The sequence below is a fragment of the Thalassophryne amazonica genome, chromosome 17 (genome assembly GCF_902500255.1).
Source record: "Thalassophryne amazonica chromosome 17, fThaAma1.1, whole genome shotgun sequence".
Classification (NCBI taxonomy): domain Eukaryota; kingdom Metazoa; phylum Chordata; class Actinopteri; order Batrachoidiformes; family Batrachoididae; genus Thalassophryne; species Thalassophryne amazonica.
In genome coordinates, this window is record NC_047119.1 from 59,073,271 (window position 1) to 59,100,152 (window position 26,882).

At 40.8% G+C, this 26,882-nt stretch overlaps 1 protein-coding gene across 3 annotated transcripts in view; it reads left to right on the plus strand.

The window, feature by feature from the left end:
- The first annotated feature begins 8,554 nt into the window (after positions 1-8,554).
- Positions 8,555-26,882, plus strand: part of marveld2a (MARVEL domain containing 2a) — a 36,655-nt gene continuing 18,327 nt past the window's right edge. The window contains exons 1-4 of one of the 3 annotated variants that reach the window (XM_034192342.1): positions 21,238-21,256; positions 21,339-21,412; positions 25,013-25,984; positions 26,072-26,292. In XM_034192342.1, the coding sequence (XP_034048233.1) occupies positions 25,030-25,984; positions 26,072-26,292 (1,176 nt within the window). In that variant the 5' untranslated portion in view covers positions 21,238-21,256; positions 21,339-21,412; positions 25,013-25,029. Of the gene's footprint in view, positions 8,732-21,237; positions 21,257-21,338; positions 21,413-25,012; positions 25,985-26,071; positions 26,293-26,882 lie in introns of those variants that run through there. The other 2 variants (XM_034192343.1, XM_034192340.1) reach the window with 2 other exon arrangements.

The following is a 26,882-nucleotide window of genomic DNA, read 5'->3' on the forward strand; positions in this document are numbered from 1 at the left end:
TGTGTGTGTGAGTGTGAGAGAGATGCACAAGGGTTATCTTCATAAAGATGTTATGTATGAAGGTGAAACTTGGTAATAAATGTCACCTCTCTAAAACCTCAAAACATTTCAGTATTGGGTGTTTTGATTCTAATTGCCAACACCAGGGGGCAGAGTCTCTGAAAACTTGTCTACATAATATCTTGATGAAGACTTGATTCATCAAGGTGAAAGTCGGAACACAATGCCACCTCAGTAATGCCTGGCTCAACAATACAGGTTTGAGAAAATATTGATTTGTGTGTGTGTGTGTGTGTGTGTTTTGGGGGCAAGTACATTTAGCATGTTTTAATAAATTTTTGTTTTTGGAGTGATGCAACATTTGAGTGCCAAGGGTTGGATTTAGTCACATAATCACAGTCGCACTGCCCTACAGTGGGTGCACTGAGAAGTGAGAGGTTTTCTTATGCGGAAACCCATTTGCATGCACAGCGCACAGGTGGACGCAGCAGGCAAAACAGACATGGACAAAACAAAAAAGCCCTGTCCAAGTAGTACAGAATGTTTGAAGCCGTGCCGAGTGCAGTGACTGCTGTGAGACTTGGATTAACACTGTGCAGCCACAAAAAACATAAGTGCAACATGTTTGTTTGACGTGGCAGGTGCAGCGTGTCAGTTTTGGCAGTACATCTAACCAGCCGTGTAACTGTAGGCCATTAACCACACCAGTCCAGGACCGCCACATGCGGTTTCTTCAGATCTCAGACCATCCACCCAGATAGCTGATGTAATAGTTTGCACAGCCAAAGAATTTAAGCACAAACTGTTGGAAATCATCTCAGGGAAGCTCATCTGAGTGTTTATCGTCCTCCCTGACAGCACTTTGTTGTCATAACCGATAAGTGGGCAAATACTTTAATGTCACTTGATTTTTTTTCTCGTCACTCAGATGAATCCAATGTTTACGCTGTACGCCAGGCAGGTGGCGTGTATACACTGTGGACGAGCAGTTTGCTGATGTCAGCATTGTGAACAGAGTGACCCACAACATAAAGTATGGAGAAGGAACCTGTGTACATTTTATTGATGGCAGTTTGAATGCATAGATGCCGTGACGTCGCCCTGAGGTCCGATGTTCTACAGTTGAGATCTCCCATCATCTTGTGCTGCAGCATGTTCATGCACAGCCCCATGCTGCAAGGATCTGTACACAATTCCTGGAGGTCATCTCAGTTCTTGCACGATCTACATGAGACAGATCACCTGTTGACCACACTGTGGTTCAGCACCTAATGGTCTTTTTGTGCAACATCTGCACATTTTAGAGTAACCTTTTATTGTGTCCAGTCTAAGGCACGTCTGTGCAATAATCATGCTGTTTACTCAGCATCTTAGCAAAGGTGAGGTGCTCAGTAATAGATTTTAACAAAAAGCCTCAAGAAGACTTGAGGCTGTAATTGTTGCCAAAGGGTGTGAATACTTATGTCCATGTGATTTCTTAGTTTTTTTTTTTTGTTTGTTTGTTTTTTTTTTATAAATTTGCAAAACTTAAAATAAAACCTTTTTCATGTTGTCATTATGGGGTGAGGGGAAAAATTTATTTACTCAATTTTGGAATAAGGCTGTAACATATCAAAATGTTGAGAAAGTGAATGCCTGTGAATATTTTCTGGATGCACTGTAACTAAAACTAGCAGTAGCCTGGAGGCTACTGAATAAAAACTTTAAAAAAAGAAAAAACAAAAAATGTTGGAAGAAAGGAAACTAAATATAATTGTACATCAAATCACATTTGTTTGAGGTTCAGTCTCCTCCCTTTGCATTGTGGCTCATATGTAACATTTTGGGAAACACTGGTGCAGTAGCCTAAAAATGTTCCTGAAAATAATGAAAGAAATCACATTTTCATTCTGTCTTTTTCAGCATTTATAAATCAAGGTTTTCCTTGATTTTAAATTATTTAATGTGTTTCATTGGTGGGTCCGTCAAATGCTTAGGCTATTCTGGACAGTTTCAGGTAATATCGTGGTTATTAAATTTAAAATGTTAGGTCTTACGCATTCTGTATGTCATGCATGCTTCCTTCTGTTGTTACTGCCACGGTATTTAGTTTTTGGTAATGATAATTTCACCTCCTCATAAGCCTGTATTTATAGCATAAACCTGGTCACACCTGGTCAGATTTGCCAGAGTAAAAAGCCATTAGCTAGAATTGATAAATTCTACTTTTCTGAAATACCCCCTGTACTGATTTTCTTTTAATGAAATGAATAAACAGAAGCAGAATTATGATGCCAAGCCAAAATTTTAATTTTGTATCAGTTATAAGGTATTGGATAACAATTATGACTGTAAATAATAAATGACAGAATTTGTAAAGTCAGAGTTTGTATTTTGTGTCAGTTATAATATTGAGATAAGATATACTTTATTGATCTCACAGTGGAGAAATTACATTTACACTCCAGTTACCTCAGACAGCAATTAGTCCACAATTATTACTTGTTTACTGTAATAATGGCACACATCAGAATTAAAGACAGCCCATACACATTTGACGTTGTTTATGTACACTAAGTTTGAAGAAGTTTGTTATCCGAATTGAGGCAAGTGGGTGAAGGCCACGCAGCAACCCGGAGATGCGCTGCTGTTGTTTTGGGGGGAGTAACGGGGGCTGCAGCTAAAACTGCACCGCCCCCGCAGAAGGGGAAAGGAGTGACGTGAGCAGGCGCCGGAGTGGGGAGTGTTGAGGGGGTGGGGGGAGGTAATGGAGCATGCTTCAATCCTGTGAAAAGCAGTTTGTGAGTTGAGATAAGAAACAGCCAAATGATCCCCAGGCCAAAGAAATTCCTCTGGAGGAAAACAGTCGGCAATTTGAACTTCAGGCTTGATAAGCCTGTAATGTTATGGTTTGAGCAGTGAAAAACACTTTTAACAGTTCCACTTGAACAACCAAATCACAATTATGAATTAAGAATATTCCCGATTATGAATTAAGAATATTCACCGGCCTCTGAAATCTTAAACTTCAACTGCAAGGCACGCATCTGCTCCAAGATATCATCCAATTTGCGGCTGAGTTCAAGAGTCATCGCAGTCTGAGAATGCACTGCCTTGCCAACCTCGTTAATCATGACGGACAAGCGAGGGACCATTGATCTTGATGCCACTGTGTTGCCAATTTTCCGGTAGATCAGGGCAGCACATAAGCCAAAAAATGAATAAATCCTCGACATCCTCAACGGAGAAAGGTGCCAAGCATGCCACACACCAGTAACTCCAGGAGTCGAGAACATAGCTCGCAGGATACATTCCATCTAGGCAGGTAGGATCCCCCGGGTCCTGACCTTCTTGTAGAAAAAATGGTGTCAATAGAGTTCAGAGACCAGCTGATCAATTCCATGGTTAATCCAATAGTAGTCCAATAGATCCAGAATCCAATATAATTTGAGGAATTCACAGTCTAGTGAAGTAGGGACTTGAAGGTCAAAGCAGAGAACAGACACAAGGGAGAGTGGAGGAGATGTGACTGCCCTCGTCGGAGTCCCAACCTGAATGAATATATTGTAAGTCAAAATTTAAATTTTGCAATAATTTTTTAAGTACCCTTGTTGTTTTGTTTTTTTTTACATTTTATTATTTAGATATTTTTATATCCAGATGTTTGTAGGTTATGCATTTTTTTAAGATATACAGCTTTGTTAAATGGACTGCACTTAGAGTGCTTTTCCATCTGCATCAGAACCTCAAAGCGTTTAGTTATGCCTCACATTCACCCAGACACACTCGCACATAGATGTCAGGGAGCTGCTACACACCGGGAACAACTAGGTAATTAAGGGCCTTGCCTAAGGGCCCTTATTGATTTGACGGTCTGGCTGAGTTTTGAACTGAAGATGCTCTGGTCTAAAGCCCAACACTTAACCACTATACCATCACCACCTTTGTTGGGCGAAGTCGAGGAGGAAACATGTCCGGAGGCAGCGGAACAGGAGAAAATTTGGAAGTGAGTCGGGAAATGTTGGCACTATGACTAATAAAGGGAGAGAGTTGACTTGTATGATGGAGAGGAGAAAGGTAGGCATATTGTTCATATAAGAAACCAAGTAGGAGGGATGTAAGAACATCAGTGTCAGAGGTGGGTCCAACTTGTATCATGGTGTGAATGGAAGGAGAAATGGTGTTGGGGTAATTCTAAAAGAAGAGCATATTAAGCGTGTGTTGAAGGTTAAGTGGGGGTCTGACAAGGTGATGTGTGAAGTTCGAAACTTGAAAGGGTGATGACGAATGTCATCAGTGCATATGGCCCACAGGTAGGTTGTAAGATGGAGAGTGTAAATTTCTGGAGAGAGTTAGATGAAGTAATAGGACATGTACCAAAACATGAAAGAATGCTGATTGGAGTAGACTTCAATAGGCATGATGGTGAAGGGAACAGAGGTGATGATGAAGTAAACGGGTAGATATGGTGTCAAGGACAGGGATGTGGAAGGGAAGTTGAAAGAATATTTTGCAAAAAAGATGGAAATGGCTGTTGTGAATACTTAGTTTAAGAAAGAAGGGTACAAGGTGGATCATATCCTGTGTAGGATATCCAACCGAAAAGAAATTGTTGATTTGACCTGACGGGGGAAGACTGTCATGTGAAATTCATGGAGGTGAGACAGGCATTGGATGGAGAAGTAATTTTGAACCACTGGAAAAGTACTGCAGAGTTGGTCAAGGAGAGAGCTAGGAAGGTAATGGGTGTGTCATCTGGATGGACGAAAGACCCTTTCACACCAAGCCAATGCAGAGTTGCGTAATGCAGTGTACCGACTACGTTGAGCTTATGCAGCCCTACGTGGCAATACGCTGAGGGATGCAAAGGGGTCTGTGAAATGGATAGAAAAAATTAAACGTTTAATTTTTTCAAGGACATTCGGCTCAGAGCACTGGATGCAGTGCTGTATGCAAGCGTACACAACACTCCGCTACTGTATGCAAGTCTACCTAACACTGCCCTACTGTACACCAAGCCTCCACAATTGTGCGCTGCCCTACACCAGTCCGGCGAAAAATCCTTTTCGGTTTTTTTATCAGTACATACCTGCATTGCTAGATTTTATTCATCCCGCTGCACTCTGCTGAATTTTGCCTTACTCTCACGTGCACCACGAGCTTAGCTTATTGCAAGCTAAAAGTGGACGCTCTCCTTTTGGCTGAACAACTATCCAGTTTCTGGATATTCTGTGTTAGTACGTGCCCGCAGCCGACGTGCTTGATGAATTCCTACGCAAAAAGTAGTTCCCGGACCTTGATGACAGTGTGTTTTCATGGGTAACAAAAAACTTCAAGAGTACGTTTGGCACCAGAACTTGTGTATCTCGTGTGTTTTTACGCCTAAATGATTGTAAGTCAATACTCACACTCATCCAGCAACAACCGGAAACTGGGTCAGGCAAAAATAGTCCGGTGAGCTCAATCTGTGGGTGAGCTATCCCACAATGCCAAAATAGCAGAGATGTCGCTCCAACGAGAGCGGCACGCTGAGCAGGGTGGAACTTTGCTGGAAGTGAAGCTTCAAAACCACAGAAGAAGAAGTGGGCCAAGCTGTCTCCCCTGCTGCATGCAACATACGCGGCGTTTCCTGTGTAATAGATACGCAGCACAAATGCAACTCCATGCAGGCCTGGTGTGAAAGGGGCTGAAGGAAGATAAAAAGACTTGACAGTGAAATTATGAATTCCAGGAAATATATAAGGAGAAAGATGGTGAAAAGGAATTCAGATGGTTGATGATGAAAGTAGACAGAAGTACAAGGAGATGCACCGTAAGCTAAAAAGAGAAGTGGTTAAGGAGAGGGCATATAGCATGCTATACCTGAGGTTAAACACTAATGTAGAAGAAAAGAACGTCTCCCGACTGGACAGACAAAGGGACTGAGCTGGAAAGGATGTACAGCAGGTTAGGGTGAGGGGAGTGTTGAGAAGGTGGAGGGAATATTTGGAGGAGCTGATTAATGTAGAAAATGAGAGCGAAAAGGCTGAATGATGTGAAGAGAGTAAATCAGGAAGTGGTAGGTATTAGTAAGGATGTAGTGAGGGCAGCTATGAAGAGTAGAAAGGCAGGTAGTCTAGATTACATACCAGTATAGGAAGGGAAGTGTTTAGGAGCAATGGCAGTGGAGTTTCTAACCAGATTGTATAATAAAATCTTATATATATATATATAATGTGTGTGTGTGTTCAGAAAACAGGATGGCAGTTTGGGTCAGTAACACAAAGGCAAACACAGCGAAACAATGCCAGAGAGCAGTCACAAAGCTCGACAATGTGGCAAAGAGGTACTGCATTGTGAATGGATATAAAGGCTGACAAACCATTAATATCGTGGAAGTGGAGAAACCCGGAAACCAGTGAACAGGAAGTAAAGCCACACGGAGGAAACATCAGAGCAAAAGCACAAGGAATAATGAACATGGAGAATATTTCTAAAAGAGCTCAAGGTATGAATCATACAGAAGGGATGGTGCTCAATCCGACTGTGTTGAGTTTCTACACCAGGATCTGTGGTATTATTGTGTTGAAGGCAGATGTGAAGTCCACAAAGAGTAAGCAGGCGTAGGAGTGCCTTGATCTCCAGGTGACTGAGGGCCATGTGGACAACATGTGTATGACGTCATCCATCAACTGGGATGTCGATGGAGCCCTTAATGTGTGCCATGATCAACCTCTCAAAGCACTTCATGACTGTTGGGGTGAGGGGTACCAGCCAACAGTCACTCAGGCCTGACACTGTGGAACTTTTGGGTGTTGGGATGATGGTGGCAGTCTTTAGGCAGGTGGGGACAACTGTCTGGGACAGAGAGGTGTTCAGGATGTCCGTCAACACCTCAGACAGCTGGTGTGCACAGTCTCTCAGTACCTGTCCCGGGATGTTCTCAGGACCTGCAGCTTCATGGGGGTTGAGCCTCTGGAAGGTCTTCCTCACTGCAGCTTGGGTGACCCTGAGGCCAGGGGCGCTTGGGTTCTCAAGGTGGGCATAGAAGCTGCTCAGGGCATCTGGCAGAGAGGGGTCCAGGGGGCACTGTGCATTTGTGGTGTTGTAAATAAATTGAATAAATTAATTAATGTGCATGATGTGCAAACCTATTCAGGCTTTTTAAAACATATGCAGGCATTTTTAATTTGTGCAGACAGGCCTTGTTGTTTTTGTTGTTATATATATTAAACAGGGTTGTTTATAATATTCAGACTTTTTAAAGACATGCAAACATCCTTATGGCTGGTTTGTTTTGTTTTTATTATGTTCAAACTGTGTAGTTTTTAGATTTGGGATTTTTTTAAAGCTTTGCAGACAGGCCTTTGTTAATCATTGATTTTGTTTTTAATATTTAAACATGGTTGTTTTTAATATGCAGCCTTATATATACAGTTGTGGTCAAAAGTTTATATACCCTGGCAGTATTTTTGCTTTTTTGGCCATTTTTAAGAGAATATGAATGACAACACAAAACATTTTTCACTCATGGTTAGTGTTTGGGTGAAGCCATTTATTGTCAAACAACTGTGTTTCCTCTTTTTAAATCAAAATGATAAGAGAACTACCCAAGTGAACCTGATCAAAAGTTTACATACCCCTGTTCTTAATACTGTGTATTGCCCCTTTAACATCACTGACAGCTTGGAGTCTTTTGTGGTAGTTTGTGGACGAGGCTTTCTGATGGTAAAGCTGCCACTGAATATGTTTCAGACTTTATTTACATCAATTACAAAGAAATGCAAACAATATGGCACTTTATGGTAAATCTGCATGGAGTCGACACTTCCCAAAAACTGAGTGACTGTGCAAGAAGTAGAAGAGTGAGGAAAGACACCCAGACAACTCAGAAGAAGTTATGGGCTTATGTGGCTGTGACTGGAGAAATTATGCACTGTGCAAGCTGTGCATTTTGTATCACCAGTTATCCATCTTCATGATGAAGTGGTATAGATGAGGATTTTCTTAAAAAGAAGACCTGAAAGTTTAGCTACAAATTGCCAGAAGGTACATCTGAGATGCAAGCCTGGATTGGATCTGTTTTGGTGAAAGAAAATCCTTCTCTGCTCTACTCCACTATGAAGCTAAGAGAAGTGATACAAAATGCAAAGCTTGCACTGTGCACAATTTCTCCAATCACAGCCACATAAGCCCATAACTTCTCCTTGGTTGTCTTGGTGGCTTTCCTCACTTGTCTACTTATTGCCCAGTCACTCAGTTTTTGAGAACTGTCTACTCCATGCAGATTGACCATAAAGTGCCATACTGTTTGTGCCTTGTTTGTTAAAATTTGAATTATATATATATATATATATATATATTTTTTTTTTTTTTTTTTTAGGTATGCAGACAAACCTTGTTGCTGTTTTTTGTTTTATATTCTAACCAGGTTGTTTGTAGAGTCAGGTTTTTTTTTTTACTTTGTGTCTATCTATCTATCTTGCATCTATCTTCTTATCTATCAATGCAGACAGGTTTTTGGCTGTTTTTTTTATTATTATTCTAACCGGGTTGTTTTTAGCCTTTTCTTTTCTGTTCTTTTTTGTTTGTTTTAGCTTAGCAGACGGGCCTTGTGGCTGTTTTGTTTTGTTTTCACACAGGTCAAAAGTGCTCCACTGCTTGGTGACGTAGAGGGATGGGCAGGTCACGTGGTTGTGTGAGAGCAGAACCTGCGGTTTAATGTTACACTGAAATGGGAGAAAGAAGCAGAAACGGAGGGAAACGCAACAAGGTGAGTAACTCCGCTCTGTCCAGTTTAGTGCCGTGGAATGTTTGTGTCTCATTTAAAATGTTAACCTTTAAAATTAAAAACAAACCCGCGGCTAACAAAGTTACACCGTGGCTACTTTACGGTGGTTACAGCGAATCTAAAGTTGTTCGAAACGATAGGTTAGAAAATGATCGTGAACAAAGCTTTCTGGAAATGACACAAAACGTGAAAATGCGTTGTTAGCGAATGGAATGAAGGTGTGTTGTTGCTTATTTTAGGTTGTGACCGAGAACTCTGCGTCAGCTCGCCTTTGGTGTGACGTCATTTCTACTTGCAGTATTTACTTTTACACTTTAAATCGTCTCATGATGTCACACAGGTGTTTGTAACAGCTGTAACACTGCTTCTTAACGTTACAGTCCGTCTTATACATGTGACATCAGGTGCAGCTGATGTTCTTTTATTGTATGAAAATAAAAATAGTTCCACTTCCTGTTTGAGGAAATCAGATTCATTCTTTTCTTTTACCACAAAGTTTGATTGTTGGGTGGCTGAGGCAGGGGTGCACCCAGAATTTAATTTTGAAGGGGTGGGGTGGGTTCAAAATTTAAATCTACACTTAGTGTAGGTGTTATTATAGTCTTATGAGCATTTTGAAAATGCTAATTACCTCCACCAACGAAGTTGGAGGAGGTTATGTTTTCACTCCTGCTTTTTTGTGAACAGTTTGGAGCCCACAATTTTTCATATATAGTTTTTACATTTTTTTTTTTTTTACTTAAGATTCGTATCCTGATAGGCATGAGCTGATTAAATTTTCTAGGAAAAATCTTTGGAAATTGTCAAAATCCCCATCTTTAACATTGAACGAATTTTCAAAAATCTGTAACTATCAAAATAGATTAAATTTCTTTCATCTTTGACAGCGTTACGTATGTAGGATGGTTTATCAACTAACAAAGTTTGATCTGGATCTGATCCAGAGTACAGATTTTGTGGCCATTTAAATTTAACACTGAAAACCCAATTTAATGTATATTTTACATTATGGCTTAATGAAACATGCTCCAGTCACTCTTATATTTCAAAGTGAAGTGCAGACTGGCACTCACTATCACCTGACAAAGTTTGATTCAGATTGTGGATTTTGTGGACGTTTGAATTTAATATTGAAAAGCCCATTTGGTGTACATTTTGCATTATATCTCAATCAAAAGAGCCTCAGTCACTCTCATTTTTCAGTTTTGGATTTACCTACACCACCAATATTGGATGGAGGTTTCAATTTTATGCCTGCCTGTTTATCTTCCAGTTATCAGTCAGAAACCAACTGCCAAAAAGCAATGACAAACTGTGCACAGATAACCAATGTTTTGTGAAAATTGTCTGAAAAAGAATTCAGAAACTGAAAAAGTTGAACCTCCCCACCCTGACAACACACACACACACACAAAAAAAGATTCAAATGACGATCACATCTAATTTAGCCGATGAAAAGCCACTTCTAACAGGACTTGACCTTGAAAATTTTTTTCCAAGGTAAATTTTGTGGAATTGGAAACTAGTGTTGGCAGAGGTTTACTAAAGTTGCTGTAGATATTCTTCTTCTTTCGGCTCCTCCCATTAGGGGTCGCCACAGCAGAACAATCTTTCTGTCTCACCCTGTCCTCTAGTTAATTACAGAAATTGGAATGTGGAAAAAAACGTTACAGTGGTCTCTCGCTATAACGCGGTTCACCTTTCGCGGCCTCACAGTTTCGCAGATTTTTTTAGTGCAATTTTGCATGCTTTTTTTTTTTTTTTACAGCGCATTGTGTTCTGCGTCCTTATCAGGCGGGCCGGTCACAGCACCGGTCGGCATCACTGCGATTTTTCTCACTGCCTCCGATGTGCTTACTGAGTCTGCAGGCTCAGTAAACACAGCAGCGGGCCACTCATACCGCCCTCCTGTCTGCTGTGCGGAGCTGCGCCAAATCTGGCAACAGGTCCAGAGACTACGCTTGCTGTTTTGATGCGGATGTTGACTGCAGCCGCAGAGCTCCGTGGCCACCGAGAGAGGACTTGGATTCTTTGCGGGTCCCGCATCCGTACCTCCGGAGGCAGTGAGCGAAGGGAGAGTTCTGTGTGTGTCTGTTTATAATCTTCTCGCCCAGAAGAAAAATGAGAGTGTTTACACAGGAGAGAAAAGTGAGAAAATGTTAATGCCTGTTTGAGAAAAGTGTATAAAGTGTGTACTGAGGGGTTTTACAGCCTTAAAACATCTATAATAATTGCAAAAAATAGTGCTGACTACTTCGTGGATTTCGCTTGTCGTGGGTTATTTTTAGAATGTAACTCCCGCGATAAATGAGGGACCACTGTATTCCCTTTTCATGTTATGTGCTTTTGGAAATGATGAACCATGTCCTGGAGTAAATCTTCCAGTGAGTGTTTTAACTGCAGCAAAACAGTGATTGTCATTCCGAGGTAGTGTTGTCACGTGCTTTTGCAGTCTTGCATTTTGCAGTAGTGCTGCAGCATTAATTGCATCTTCATCGTAATATGAGCATGCAAATGAGCACATGGTAAAAGGCTGTCGAAGGTGCTGCGAATAAGACAAATCATTTTATTTGCACACACCATGGTGTGAGGTATGACTTGACCTCTCACCCTGTGAGTAGAGTTTGATGCTGGTAAAAGGTGTTCAGCATTTGTGTTTTTAGTCAAACTGTGGTACATCAGGGGAAACGGAAGAGCCAGAAAGGATGTGTGTTTATTTATCACGAGTATGTGTGTTGAACAGTGACATCGCAGGTTCTCCTCGTATCGAGCAGGCATAATTTGCAAATTATTTAAAAAAGATGTAAACAATTGAGAAATTATCACAGTATTTTATTTTAAAATGGGATGGGTATTGATAAGTTTATCTATCGATGCCATTATCAATTCCGCTTATCGATCCGATTCCTTATCGACTCTCTTATCGATACTGCTTGTGAATTTTCTGTGTACTAAAAGTAGGCTTTACAGGTTTTCTATGTCAACAACATTTTATTGAGTCTTAAAGTAAATAAATATGAAATTGGTCACTGGATCCTTTCCTTGATCTCTGGACATAAATAGAAATCAACATAATCTGTAGTTTTTGTCAAAAACATTTCCTATAATTCTAACTTGACTCAGCAGAGAGTGGCGCAGCGTTTGGAGCTGTGTGAACGTAATGGAGGGCAACTCTTGTTTCTTTCGCACAACAAGACAGGAGTCCCAGTTAGTGCCTTTAATCTGCACAGAAGTGGCTCACAATTGACATATTTTAATGGCTTTGAGAGGGGTTAAGAAGCGGAGTTGCTGCTTTGGAAAAGCATTGAAGCAAAGAACCAACGAAGCAACGGGTTGGAGCACTGTTTCATTGCTTCAAGCTTTAAAGCAGAGCCAAAACGGTTGATTACAGACCCCCTTCAGGGTCTGCAATCAACATAGAGAAATGATCATTTTCCTGACAAACACCCCCAAAAACAACGGCCGCTCTGAAGGACTGATAAGGGAATCATTAAGCAGAAAGGCTATTGATGTCGGTGGATCTAATAATTTCTTAACGATACCCAAAAAGAACCGGTTACCAATGCCCCACCCTAGGTGACACGATATGTATTATTTATTTTTTTTTTTGCGTATTTAAGACTACAGTTAAACAACAGTTTGAAATGAATGCTTCCCGGTGTATGGTTACTGAAGAGATAAACATTCAGATTTTGAACTGTGCGCCACTAAAATCCAGGAACGTCTGGGCGAGTCACGATATTGGAGAAGAAGGAGGAAGTGACATCAGCACGAGAACCATGTACTTAACAGCCCAATTTGTTTGGTTAGAGATTGGACGTATTTCTGTGTTTAAGTGCTTCATTTTTGGAGTTGTGCCAGCTGGATGAGTTTGCTGCAAGTTTTTATTAAAATACTATTGCAGGTGGAGTCCGATGGTTTCAGTTTCCTAAGGGCCATGTGCATCGGAATGAGTGAATTGTGGGGGTTCTATTGTGGACCAGGTGCACTTTTTTCACACTCTTTGAACACTGGGGCTTAAACAATGATGCGGTTTCCACCGAGTGCTTTGGGTCGGTGCTGTACATTTTTTTGTTATATACTCAACAAAAATATGAACGCAACACTTTTGGTTTTGCTCCCATTTTGTATGAGATGAACTCAAAGATCTAAAACTTTTTCCACATACACAATATCACCATTTCCCTCAAATATTGTTCACAAACCAGTCGAAATCTGTGATAGTGAGCACTTCTCCTTTGCTGAGATAATCCATCCCACCTCACAGGTGTGCCATATCAAGATGCTGATTAGACACCATGATTAGTGCACAGGTGTGCCTTAGACTGCCCACAATAAAAGGCCACTCTGAAAGGTGCAGTTTTGTTTTATTGGGGGGGATACCAGTCAGTATCTGGTGTGACCACCATTTGCCTCATGCAGTGCAACACATCTCCTTTGCATCATCCATGAAGAGAACACCTCTCCAACGTGCCAAATGCCAGCGAATGTGAGCATTTGCCCACTCAAGTCGGTTACGACGACAAACTGTGTTGCGTTTATATTTTTGTTGAGTGTATGTGTCAGAACGTTAATCCTGGCCGCAGGACCATTTTGGTTGGCAGGTGGAACACTTATATGGACGAGCGTGTGTGCCGGTATCGTGCAGCATCTCCACTCCACACGGAGGCAAAACTGAGTATTTTCACATTGTTTTATTAATTTTTTTTGTGGATCATGGGATAATTTCATTGCGTGCAGCAGATGAGGTGCTGCCAATCTTTCAACTTGCGGCGCAGAGAGACCTGCGGTGGAGGAGGAGGAGGCTCCGTTCACAGCAGAGACTCGAACCATCAGCCGCAGATGCAGTTAAGGGATTACACTTGTGCTGGTGCTGTATCCTGGCACCAAACTGCCGGTGTCACGGGGGGACTTCTCTTCAGCCAGGACAAGGAATTAAATTATTTTCAGACATTGTTTTCCAAAATCAGGCTTTATGTGGATATGTTTTCATCAGTTTGTGAAGATGATCTCACTTTAAGAAGGAAACAACATTTATTTTAAAAAATATCTGATATTTTCAGTCCCTCACAGGTGCTGTGTCATTTTTCAGATTTGAAATGTATGTACCTGTTTCTAAGAAAAAAAAACTACACTTCCTCATCAGTTTTTTTCTGATGTCAAGAATAGTAAAACAAACTTTTAACATTTTATTTTATTAGTCGATTATGACCACAGAGCTGGAAAAAAAGTTTATCTTCTCCACCCGCATGCCGAAATCTCCTTAATTATTTATTTATTTTATAATCACCATTACGTGTCCTGAACTCTGCCAATATCATCACTGCTGTCACACTGAAGGTCTTCCTCCAAGGTTTAATCTCCCTCATTGTGGTGTAATTAAGGCTCAAAACCATAAGCTGTATCCCACACAGCTTCTTCAGAATCACCTTCAGACTGGACTTAAAAAAAGAGCTCCACCCGAGGAAAAAAAATCTTCTGAAAACAGCTCAACCTCCGTTGTGTTTGCAATTGATTTGGGCTTGAATCAGCAGGTGCCGTTCTTGTGATGATGCAGTATCATTATGGCCGTGGCTGAGGAATGAAATAGAGCGCAAGCTTCAGACAGCTGTTGTTTATCCTTCACCTGCGCACTTATCAACATTTCAACATTTTTAGTGATTATTTGTGCACATTTTCTGGTGTCACCTACACTTTAACGTGCCTTATTCAGTTGATGCAAGTTGACTTGGAGTTGTGTGTGTGTGTGTGTGTGTGTGTATATATATATATATATATATATATATATATATATATATATTAGGGATAGACTGATTGGCATCGCTCAATATCGGCCTCGCTGATGATTGTCTGTACCTAGTATATATTATACAAATAATGAATGTTTATGAGTTCAAAGGTATGAATATTTCATGAGGTGAAAGATAGAACGTACCATTCAAATATTGTACTGAATCAAAATACTGAATCAAATATTGTTCCATTGAAAGAATGGGAAAAACATTCATTATTTGTTTTATATAAAATACACTCAACAAAAATATAAATGCAACACTTTTGGTTTTGCTCCCATTTTGTATGAGATGAACTCAAAGATCTAAAACTTTTTCCACATACACAATATTACCATTTCCCTCAAATATTGTTCACAAACCAGTCTAAATCTGTGATAGTGAGCACTTCTCCTTTGCTGAGATAATCCATACCACCTCACAGGTGTGCCATATCAAGATGCTGATTAGACACCATGATTAGTGCACAGGTGTGCCTTAGACTGTCCACAATAAAAGGCCACTCTGAAAGGTGCAGTTTTGTTTTATTGGGGGGGGGAAACCAGTCAGTATCTGGTGTGACCACCATTTGCCTCATGCAGTGCAACACATCTCCTTCGCATAGAGTTGATCAGGTTGTCAATTGTGGCCTGTGGAATGTTGGTCCACTCCTCTTCAATGGCTGTGCGAAGTTGCTGGATATTGGCAGGAACTGGTACACGCTGTCGTATACGCTGGTCCAGAGCATCCCAAACATGCTCAATGGGTGACATGTCCGGTGAGTATGCCAGCCATGCAAGAACTGGGACATTTTCAGCTTCCAAGAATTGTGTACAGATCCTTGCAACATGGGGCCGTGCATTATCCTGCTGCAACATGAGGTGATGTTCTTGGATGTATGGCACAACAATGGGCCTCAGGATCTCGTCACGGTATCTCTGTGCATTCAAAATGCCGTCAATAAAATGCACCTGTGTTCTTCGTCCATAACAGATGCCTGCCCATACCATAACCCCACCGCCACCATGGGCTACTCGATCCACAACACTGACATCAGAAAACCGCTCACCCACACGACGCCACACACGCTGTCTGCCATCTGCCCTGCACAGTGTGAACCGGGATTCATCCATGAAGAGAACACCTCTCCAACGTGCCAAACGCCAGCGAATGTGAGCATTTGCCCACTCAAGTCGGTTACGACGACGAACTGGAGTCAGGTCAAGACCCCGATGAGGATGACGAGCATGCAGATGAGCTTCCCTGAGACGGTTTCTGACAGTTTGTGCAGAAATTCTTTGGTTATGTAAACCAATTGTTTCAGCAGCTGTCCAAGTGGCTGGTTTCAGACGATCTTGGAGGTGAACATGCTGGATGTGGAGGTCCTGGGCAGGTGTGGTTACACGTGGTCTGCGGTTGTGAGGCTGGTTGGATGTACTGCCAAATTCTCTGAAACGCCTTTGGAGACGGCTTATGGTAGAGAAATGAACATTCAATACACGAGCAACAGCTCTGGTTGACATTCCTGCTGTCAGCATGCCAATTGCACGCTCCCTCAAATCTTGCAACATCTGTGGCATTGTACTGTGTGATAAAACTGCACCTTTCAGAGTGGCCTTTTATTGTTGGCAGTCTAAGGCACACCTGTGCACTAATCATGGTGTCTAATCAGCATCTTGATATGGCACACCTGTGAGGTGGTATGGATTATCTCAGCAAAGGAGAAGTGCTCACTATCACAGATTTAGACTGGTTTGTGAACAATATTTGAGGGAAATGGTGATATTGTGTATGTGGAAAAAGTTTTAGATCTTTGAGTTCATGTCATACAAAATGGGAGCAAAACCAAAAGTGTTGCGTTTATATTTTTGTTGAGTGTAGATCCTTGTCATTTGATATTTTATAAATTTTTAAGTAACAGAAAACAGACTTACATTTTGGTGCTCCTCAGCAGTGCTTAACTGTCCAACACGAACTTTAAATAGGAGTCCAAAATTGTTCTCAGTTGTCCGTGATGCCGTCCACTGACTTCGTGTGCAGACTGCCGTTTGCTTTCCTCACTCCAGTGAAAAATTGTGTCAGAAATTTGTCCATCCTGACTTCATCTTAACAGGTGTTCATGCCTTCAGATGGCTTATGGCGTAGTGCATTTATTTTTTTAGTGTGTGTTAGAAGAATTAGCAGCGTCAGTTAACTCCTTCAAATCATTGTCCACCAGCAAAACAAACTCCGCCATGTTTAGGTAAACACCGTCCCCGGCAGTGTGAGCATGTGTGGTGGCTGGGGTGTGGAATACCACATTTCATATAGCACCAAAATTGCATGCTAAAAAGACCTATTGCCCCCTCAATGAAACACTACAGCAAATGATTCGAATAATCCATGTCATGTGACATACAAGTCACCAATCAAATGACAAGGATCCACTCAGCCGTTATATAAATATATATATTATACAAATAACAAATGTTTGAGTGCAATTGTAAGAATATTTCATGAGGTGAAAGATGGAAGTGCGAGCGGTTAGATGCTTGTAGCTTTTCAGCAGCATACCCTCACGACGGCCGACCAGAATAATATCAAACAGGTTTGAGTTTCATTGGACCATACGATCGGCGATCAGGAGGTGGTCCTGAGATGTTAAACGCAGCTTGTTACTCCATGTACACTACATGATGCAGGATGCGCGATTAACCTGAAACTCGGTCCAAAAAATTCCTGCATGAACACATCATAAAACGTGCGCACATTCTCTCCACATGCAAAACATCTTGCGATGACACTTCCGGGGCTCCGTAAAAATGCCTGTTTTTACAAATAAAAAAATGGAATATTTTACAAAAGGACATTTATCTGTAAACACCAACACACGACAAACGTCACATTAACGTGTTGGTTTACATAATGAATGACTGAACCAATCAGTGTTTAGCAGAGGCACTTTTACCCAGAATCCTTTGCCTGTATTTGTTACAAAACCTCAGAATTAGTGCATTATTCAACATTAAAAGATATATGCTATATTTTAACTTTGTACAAATGACAGAATTGACATTAATGGAGTTATTCTATCGGTATTAATGTTATTTATAAATCAAAACCATAAGTCAGTATGACTTTATTTTTCAAGACCTCCGCCTGACCGGAGCATTGAGATTGATAGAGAGCTGGCTTTATGGCTGCTCTGAGTGCCTCTGTGCTGGGAGCTCTGTAGTAAACAAGAGCTTCCAGCAGGGGCAGAATGTTCAAAGAAAAAAGTGTAGTCTCATTGTTTGGGTCTGTTGTGTTACTTTTAATATTAGTAGAAGCTATTGTGGCATTAAAACTTAAATTGGTTTTATTAGTAGTTGGAAATGTACCAGAGACAATATTGGAAATGATCTGTTATCTGTAACTTCTGATACATTTTTGGGTGGTTTATTGTTTTAGCTTTATCGAAGATAACTTTTCAGTTATCTGATTATCTGTTATCGAAGTTAATTTTTTGGTTATCTGTGCCCACTACTGCATATACCAAACAAAGACTTCTACAAATATTTACAGGTCAGGCACTTTGTGTATACGAAGAACAGTTCATTGGAAATCCCAAACAATTGCCATCCGCGAGATAGATTTTTTTATTAACTGTACACAACAAAAACATTTTATGTCCAGATTCTACTCTGAGATGTCAAGTTTGAACCTGAGTAAACGTTTATGATTAAGAACATCATGGGGTACTTTACTCAGTTGTGTAATTGATGATGCGTGGGATGAGATATTGCGACTGTCTTCCAGAATTTTGATTTGCAGTAGATATAAAGAGTTACAGTATAATATTTTGCACCATGTCTACATATCTCCATATATCTATAGTAAATATAGAACAGGAGCTTCACCAAATTGTCCCAAATGTAAATCTTGCATAGGCACCAGGTTGCATTGCTTATGGGAATGCAAAAAAATCCAAACCTTCTGGAAATGTTAGCAGTGGTGGGCACAGATAACCAAAAAATTAAATTCAATAACAGATAATCAGATAACTGAAAAGTTATCTTTGATAAAGCTAAAACAATAAACCACCCAAGAATGTATCAGAAGTTACAGATAACGATAACCGATAAATTCCAGTATTGTCTCCGGTACAGTTGGAACTACTAACAAGCTGATTTTGAGTTTAACACCACAATCGCTTCTGAAAGCATCAAAGGCGACCACAGACCCAAACAATGAGTCAGCACTTCTGTCTTTGAGTGTCCTGCCCCCTGCAGAAAGCTCCACTTTACTACATGGCTTCCAGCACAAACACAGCTGAGAGGAGCTACAAAGCTCAGACCTGTCTTGTAATGTTTTTTTGTTTTTTTTACTTTGATGTCTCCCGTCGAGACTTTTTGTAAATTAAGTTTGGAATAAAAAATGCTTCTGTTTACATTTTGCTTCTGGAAATACGAGTCCAACGTGTGGTTTTTGAACGTACAATGTGTGTGAGAACATAAATTGTGTGCTCTGAACTTTTATACCGTGCGGTTCTGTGGTACAGTTTGAGCTGGAACCGAGTACAGTCATTGAAAATATCAGCCCAGCTTCAGTTTGAATACTGCCATGAACACTACTGGCCAGTAGATGGCAGTAGAAACTTGCCAAAACAAAATTCCAGATAATCTGTGTCTGCTGCTACTCTGCTACGTTTAAGATGCGTGGAATTTAATAAACGCAAACACAGTAATGTCTATAAACCCAGAGAATATATTCACAAGAGTTTTAGACATTAGAGTTTAATGCTGTTATCTGTGGAGCCTGATCAGAGTGTGTCAAATGCATTTTTTTATGTTGTGAACGTACTGAGATTATCCTACACCCATAATGCGCCTGGACACAGCATGTCCACACTAAAACTTAAAAATTAGCGCATTACTTTAAAACTAAAACATATATCTTTTATTTTCACTTCAGACATGACGTTAATTTAAATAACTTGTCCGAAATTAGTTTGGTTAAAATTTGAACCATAAGTTAAAAATGTATGCCTCTGGATGACTTGGGTGATATTGCTGTCGTATCAGTATGGGGTTAAAAGAAATTAGTTTTTTTTTGTGACCAGTTCTCCTTTGCTTGCAGAGGATAGAGCGGTTTCTTCTAGAAGCAGCTCTCTGTTTTGTAGAGGGTAGAACTACACATTTGCTACAAAACATTTAACAGGTAGGTGCTCAACTGTCTTTAAATTTTGTAAGAGTTTGTAGCTGTTCAGCTTTGTTTACCACGTTAAGTCTAAAAATTATCGGACAAAAATTTATTGGAAGATAATTAGTCCGATAATGGTTTTCAAAGTTATCTGAAAAGATAATCCGATAATGAAAACATTATCTTCGATAATTATCGGTTATCGCATTATCGGAACTGTGCCCACCACTGAATGTTAGTAAAGCAACAGGTCAACAGGTATCAGTAGACCCACTTTTATGTCTACTGGGGATGGTCCCTGCATTTGCTGAAGCAAATGAAGATGTAATCCAGTTGCTTTTAATATTAGCTAAATAAGCCATAATGGTAAAATGGATCGGAGAGGACCCCCCCCCCATCTCTGTGTGGAAATCTCTGATCTCAGAGGTTGTGACTTTGGAAAAACTTGGACATTACATCAATGGAAGGATGGAAGGACTCATCTTTTTCTGAAGTAATGGAGGATGCCACTGGAACTTTTGGGAGTTGATCATAATCTGGATTTAAATTTGTAATATGATGGTCAATTGTCATATTTCTGAATTGGGAACAGAGGGCAGGGGCTTGATTCACATTTTAATTTTATTGTTATATTTTGCTGCATGACATAGCCTACTGCACGAGTGTTGTGTATTATTTCTCTGTGCTATTAACGCTACAAGCTTCTATGTACAAGCTTCTATCTACAAGCCTATGTAAAGTGAATTCTTGAACCAGAATCCAGATCTGGATCCAGATAACCTCCAAAATTTAATGGAGTCTTTCTTGGCCTAATATCTATCTGTGGTGAAAATTTCGTCAAAATATGTGCAGTAGTTTTGACATAATCCTGCTAACAGTAATCTTTCAAAGCCTATATAAAGTGAAACTTGATCCACAATCCAGATCTGGATCTGGATCACCCCCAAAATTTAATGGAGTCTTCCATGGCCTAATATCTATCTGTGGTGGAAAATGTCATCAAAATCTGTGCAGTAATTTTGACATAATCCTCCTAACAGTAATCCTTCAAAACCTATATAAAGTGAAACTTGATCCAAAATACAGATCTGGATCTGGATCACCTCCAAAATTTAATGGAGTCTTCCATGGCCTAATATCTATCTGTGGTAAAAACTTTGTCAAAATCTGTACAGTAATTTTGACATAATCATGCTAACAGTAATTCTTCAAAGCCTATATAAAGTGAAACTTGATCCACAATCCAGATCTGGATCTGGATCACCTCCAAAATTAAATGGCGTCTTCCATGGCCTAATATCTATCTGTGGTGGAAAATTTCATCAAAATCTGTGTAGCAGTTCTGACATAATCCTGCTAACAGACAGACAAATAAACACTGATGATGTTATTATGTCCTTGGCGGACGTAATAATAATACTAATAACAGTAATTTAAATTGTGTGCTACTTCTTAACATGATCAGTCTTTCCTCCAGCTTTCCTGGAAGTCAACCTTATGATTAATATTGCTAACAAACAAACCAACCAACTAACCAGCAGGTGTGGATGAAAAGATAACCTCTTTGGTGGTGGAGGTAATAATAATAATACAAATATTAACTTTTTTGTACATATTATCTTTTCCTGTAACAACCTTTGCATTTTTTGTCTCTACAGGTGACTTTTGTTTGTTTGGTTGTTTTGCCTTGTAGAACAGTGTAAATCGTGTTGAGTGACTACGTGTGAAAGAGGTCTGTATTTTCAAATGGATACTTTTCAAGATCATATATCTTTTAAAGAACTTTCCTTACTTCTTCCTGAGAATAAATGTTTGTGCCGTGTGCAACAGCTCTTGCAAGTGGTGCATTCCTGGATATAATACACAGTGCTTTGTTGTTGCACAAAAATGCATGTGTTCTTGACTCAACTTGCGGGGGCATTCTCTGATTGCTGCTCCGCTCACGCCCAGTGGCTTTGGCTGCAGGTTTCTGTCCGCTGAGCTTTGATGTGTTGACTTTCAGAAACTGCTGTGTTTAGCTTTGAAGCTATCAAGTATTTAAATCCTCCCAACAAGAGGTGGCTACTATTTGTCTCACAAGACTAACTGTCAGACAAAACCAAGGACATTTGGTTTGTTATAATAACACAGTCCTGCTCCTGATGAACTGAATTGCTAACTCGCTCTGTAAATGTTTTTGCTATTTAATATCGTGATACAGAGGTGCATATTATTTAATCATGTACAACTATTCTCAAAGTTTATAATATTTTGTCTCATGGCCATGAATGCGTTGTCTTTACTTTGACTTGAGGTGGTCATCAGTGCAGTTACCTGGAGAGATAATTGGGTGGATCAAAACTTTCAACTCTTTGGCTGTTTGTGCCACATGGTTTTCCCACTTTCTTGTAGGGTTGATGTGTGTGTGTGTGTGTGTGTGTGTGTGTGTGTGTGTGTGTGTGTGTGTGTGTGTGTGTGTGTGTGTGTGTGTGTGGTCAGCATGTCCAAAGTTGACCAGTTTTGGGGTTCAGTGTCTTTGGAATTGAACCCATTAATCTGATATTACTTTACGCCTGCTGTCCTGATTGAAATACAGTCACTGCAACCATCCCTTTATTAAAGACTAGATAAGGCAACAGCTAATATAGAATTCATTTTTGTACACAACTGCTTACAGCACATCCGGAAAGTGTTCACAGTGTTGCACGTTTCCCACATTTTTTTTAAATCTAACAGCCTTATTTCAGGATGGATAAAATTCATTTTTCCCCTCAATTCTACACACAACACCTCATAATGACAGTGGGGCACAGCGGCTTCCATCATTTATAAATGGAAGAAGTTTGGATCCACCTAGAGCTATGGTTATCTACCTGATAGGAGCCATCGTTTGTCTCAAACTGTGGAGGCACGAAGCCAGACGTAGATATCGAGAACGGTATGACCAGGAGGTAAGACCTCAGCTACATTTAGGTTTAAGGTTAAAGAGTAGAACTTCCAGTACAACAGTAGCAGTCTATAAAACTATTGGGTATGGTATACATTAGAGTGTTTTCAAGTCCTGGTCCTCTTGACCTAAACTAATACACATTTTCCATTTGTCCGTGAGTTAATCACATCAGATCAACTCAGTCAGGTGTGTTCAGCTAGTCAACCACGAGGGCTGGGTATCGATTCAAATTTTAAGAATCGATTTGACTCCATTTCTTAAGATTCAGACTCAGACAACTTTATTGATCCAAAAAGGGCAATTATGTTTACACTCCAGACAGGATACAGCAATTAATCCACAATTATTACTTGTACAGTAATAATGGCACACATCAAAATTAAAGACAACACCTATACATTTGACATTGTTTATTTGCTCTAAACTTGAAGCAGTCCGTCATCCATATTGAGGCAAAGTGGGTGAAGGCCGCAGCAGGAGGGGTCCGCGCCGCCCAGCTTGGAAATTGAAGGCTGAAGCAGTAAAAACCACGCTGCCTTTGAGGTGGCAATCCTGCACTGCCTTCGAGGTTTCTCAATCCTGGTCCTCTGGACCAGGATTGAGAAACACAGTAATACAGTGCTTTGAAAATGTTTTTACACCCTTGAGCTTTTGCACTTTTTTAATGACATCATATTTAAAAAACAAAACATGCGTGTACACACACACATATGAGTGTGTATAGTTTGCCTTTTAATAATTGTATACCTTTTAAATTCACAGTGAAGACAATTCTCTACAACTTGAGACAAATTCATTTTCCCCTCAATTCTACACACACCTCATAATGACAATGTGAAAAACTTTTTTTTTTTTTTTTTTAGATTTTTACAATTTTATTAAAAATAAAATACTAAGTAATCACATGTACATAAGTATTCACAGCCTTTGTTATGAAGTTAAAAATTGAGCTCAGGTGTGTCCTGTTTCCATTGATCATCTTTGAGATGTTTCTACAGCTTAATTGGAGTCCACCTGGGGTAAACTCAGTTGATTGGGCATGATTTGGAAAGGCACACATCTGTCTACATATAAGGTCCCACGGTTGACAGTGCATGTCAGAGCACAAACCAAGCATGAAGTCAAAGGAATTGTCTGAAATTGTCCTGTGCCTCATGACAGGATTGTCTTGAGGCACAATCTGGAGAAGCATACAGGAGCATCTCTGCTACTTTGAAGGTCCCAGTGGGCACAGCGGCTTCCATCATTTATAAATGGAAGAAGTTTGGATCCACCTAGAGCTGACCGCCCATCTAAACTGAGAGATTGGGGTGAAGGGCGTTAGTCAGGGAGGTGACCAAGAACCTGATGGTCACTCTATTAGATCTCCAGCATTCCTTTGTGGAGAGATGAGAAACTTCCAGAAGGACAACCATCTCTGCAGCAGTCCACCAATCAGGCCTGCATGGTATAGTGTCAAGACAGAAGCCACTCCTTATTAAAAGGCAGATGGCAGCCCACCTGGAGTTTGCCAAAAGGCACGTGATGGACTCTCAGACCATGAGAAACAAAAATCTCTGGTTTAATGACACAAAGATTGAACTCTTTGAGTGAATGCCAGGCATCATATTTGGAGGAAACCAGGCACCATCCCTATAGTGAAGCATAGTGGTGACAGCATCATGCTATGGGGATGTTTTTCAGCAGCAGGGACTGGGAGACTAGTCAGATTTGAGGGAAAGATGAATGCAGCAATGTACAGAGACATCCTGGATGAAATCAGCTCCAGAGCGCCCTTGACCTCAGACTGGGGCGACGGTTCATCTGTCAGTAGGACAATGACCCTAAGCACACAGCCAAGTTATCAAAGGAGTGGCTTTAGTACAACTCTGTGAATGTCCTTGAATGGCCCAGCCAGAGCCCAGACCTGAATCCAACTGAACATCTCTGGAGAGATTTGAAAATGGCTGTGGACCAATGCTCCCCATCCAACCCGATGGAGCTTGAGAGGTGCTGCAAAGATGAATGGACAGAACTCCCCAAGGATAGGTGCTCCAAGCTTGTGACATCATATTCAAGAAGACTTGAGGCTGTAATTGCTGCCAAAGGTACATCAACAAAATATTGAGCAAAGGGTGTGAATGCATATGTACATGTGATTTCTTAGTTCTTTTTTTTTTTATTCATAAATTTGCAAAAACAAAAACATTTTTTTCATGTCATTATGGGGTGCTGTGAGTAGAATTTGAGACAATAAAAAGCATTTACTCCATTTTGGAATAAGGCTATAACATAAAAATGTGGAAAAAGTGAAACGCTGTGAATACTTTCTGGATGCACTGTAGTTTAACAGTACTTTGTAAGTATTAATGTGTGTGTCTACAATTCTGGTTATATACATGTGCATGTGTTGCATGGTTTCAGGGTTCTTCGCTGTCCTCATGTCCTATGGAGGAGAATATAACGGACGCACTGAGCGTTTTCGCCAGGCGCCGCACTATGACCAGGTTCCTCAAGGCTCTTTACCTAGAGTAGACTCCCAAGACCTTCTGCCTATAAGAGAGCAAAGAGTGGGCCACCTTGCTCAGAGCACTGATCCCCTTCCCCCTCCGCCACTACCAGACCAACCCCCTGTGGGCCCAGAGTTTGACCCCACCGACAGTGAGGATAAATCTGATCTAGATCCTGACCCAGCCATCGACATTAAACCAGTACACCGCTTTATCCCGGATTCCTGGAAGAACTTCTTCAGTGGTAGTGGAAGGAGCAGCAAAAAAGCGTGGTCCATGCCTTCCTCCTCATGTAACAACAACAACAGTACAACTGAGGGGGTGCGTTGCTCTCCTCCGCATTCTCCATCTGTTCCTGGTTCCTACCATGATCCCTATGGGGGCTCTGGAAGTAGCTACAACTCTCACAAAGAACTGCTGAAAGATCAGGACTCTCATGAGTCCATGTCAGGACACACCCACCCCACAGGGTTAACTTATAGTGAACGAGTGGAAGAGTATCATCAACGCTACGGCTTCATGAAATCTTGGGCGGGACTGCTGAGGATTCTGGGTTGTGTGGAGCTCTTACTGGGGGCAGCAGTATTTGCCTGTGTCTGTGCTTACATCCACAAGGACAATGAGTGGTTCAACATGTTTGGATACTCATATCCTGGAGGAGGATACGGAGGAGGTTTATATGGTGCAGGAATAGGTGGAGTCTACTATACAGGCCCAAAGACGCCATTTGTGTTGGTGGTGGCAGGGTTAGCCTGGCTGGTAACTGTGATTGTATTAGTACTGGGGATGACCATGTACTACCGCACCATCCTGCTGGACTCCTCCTGGTGGCCTCTGACTGAGTTTACCATAAACCTTGCTCTGGCAGTGCTGTACATGGCAGCAGGTGGGTAATGTAGTGATGTCTCTTATTCATGGCGATGGAGAACAAATTGTCTGTTATTTTATTATGTATGTTTGTTTCTTTTTTTAGGTATTGTCTATGTCCGAGACACAATTCGTGGAGGGCTCTGCTCCTACCCCATGTTCAACAATGGAATCAATGGGGCATTTTGTCGAACAGAGGCTGGCCAGACCGCTGCCATTATCTTTCTGTTTGTCACTATGGTTATCTACCTGATAGGAGCCATCGTTTGTCTCAAACTGTGGAGGCACGAAGCCAGACGTAGATATCGAGAACGGTATGACCAGGAGGTAAGACCTCAGCTACATTTAGGTTTAAGGTTAAAGAGTAGAACTTCCAGTACAACAGTAGCAGTCTATAAAATTACTGGGTATGGTATACATTAGAGGAGTGTTTTCAAGTCCTGGTCCTCTTGACCCAAACTAATACACATTTTCCATTTGTCCGTGAGTTAATCACATCAGATCAACTCAGTCAGGTATGTTCAGCTAATCAACCACGAGGGCTGGGTATCAATTCAAATTTTAAGAATCGATTTGACTCCAATTCTTAAGATTCAGACTCAGACAACTTTATTGATCCCAAAAAGGGCAATTATGTTTACACTCCAGACAGGATACAGCAATTAATCCACAATTATTACTTGTACAGTAATAATGGCACACATCAAAATTAAAGACAACACATATACATTTGACATTGTTTATTTGCTCTAAACTTGAAGCAGTCCGTCATCCATATTGAGGCAAAGTGGGTGAAGGCCTCGGCAGGAGGGGTCCGCGCCGCCCAGCTTGGAAATTGAAGGCTGAAGCAGTAAAAACCGCGCTGCCTTTGAGGTGGCAATCCTGCACTGCGTTCGAGGACCAGGATTGAGAAACAC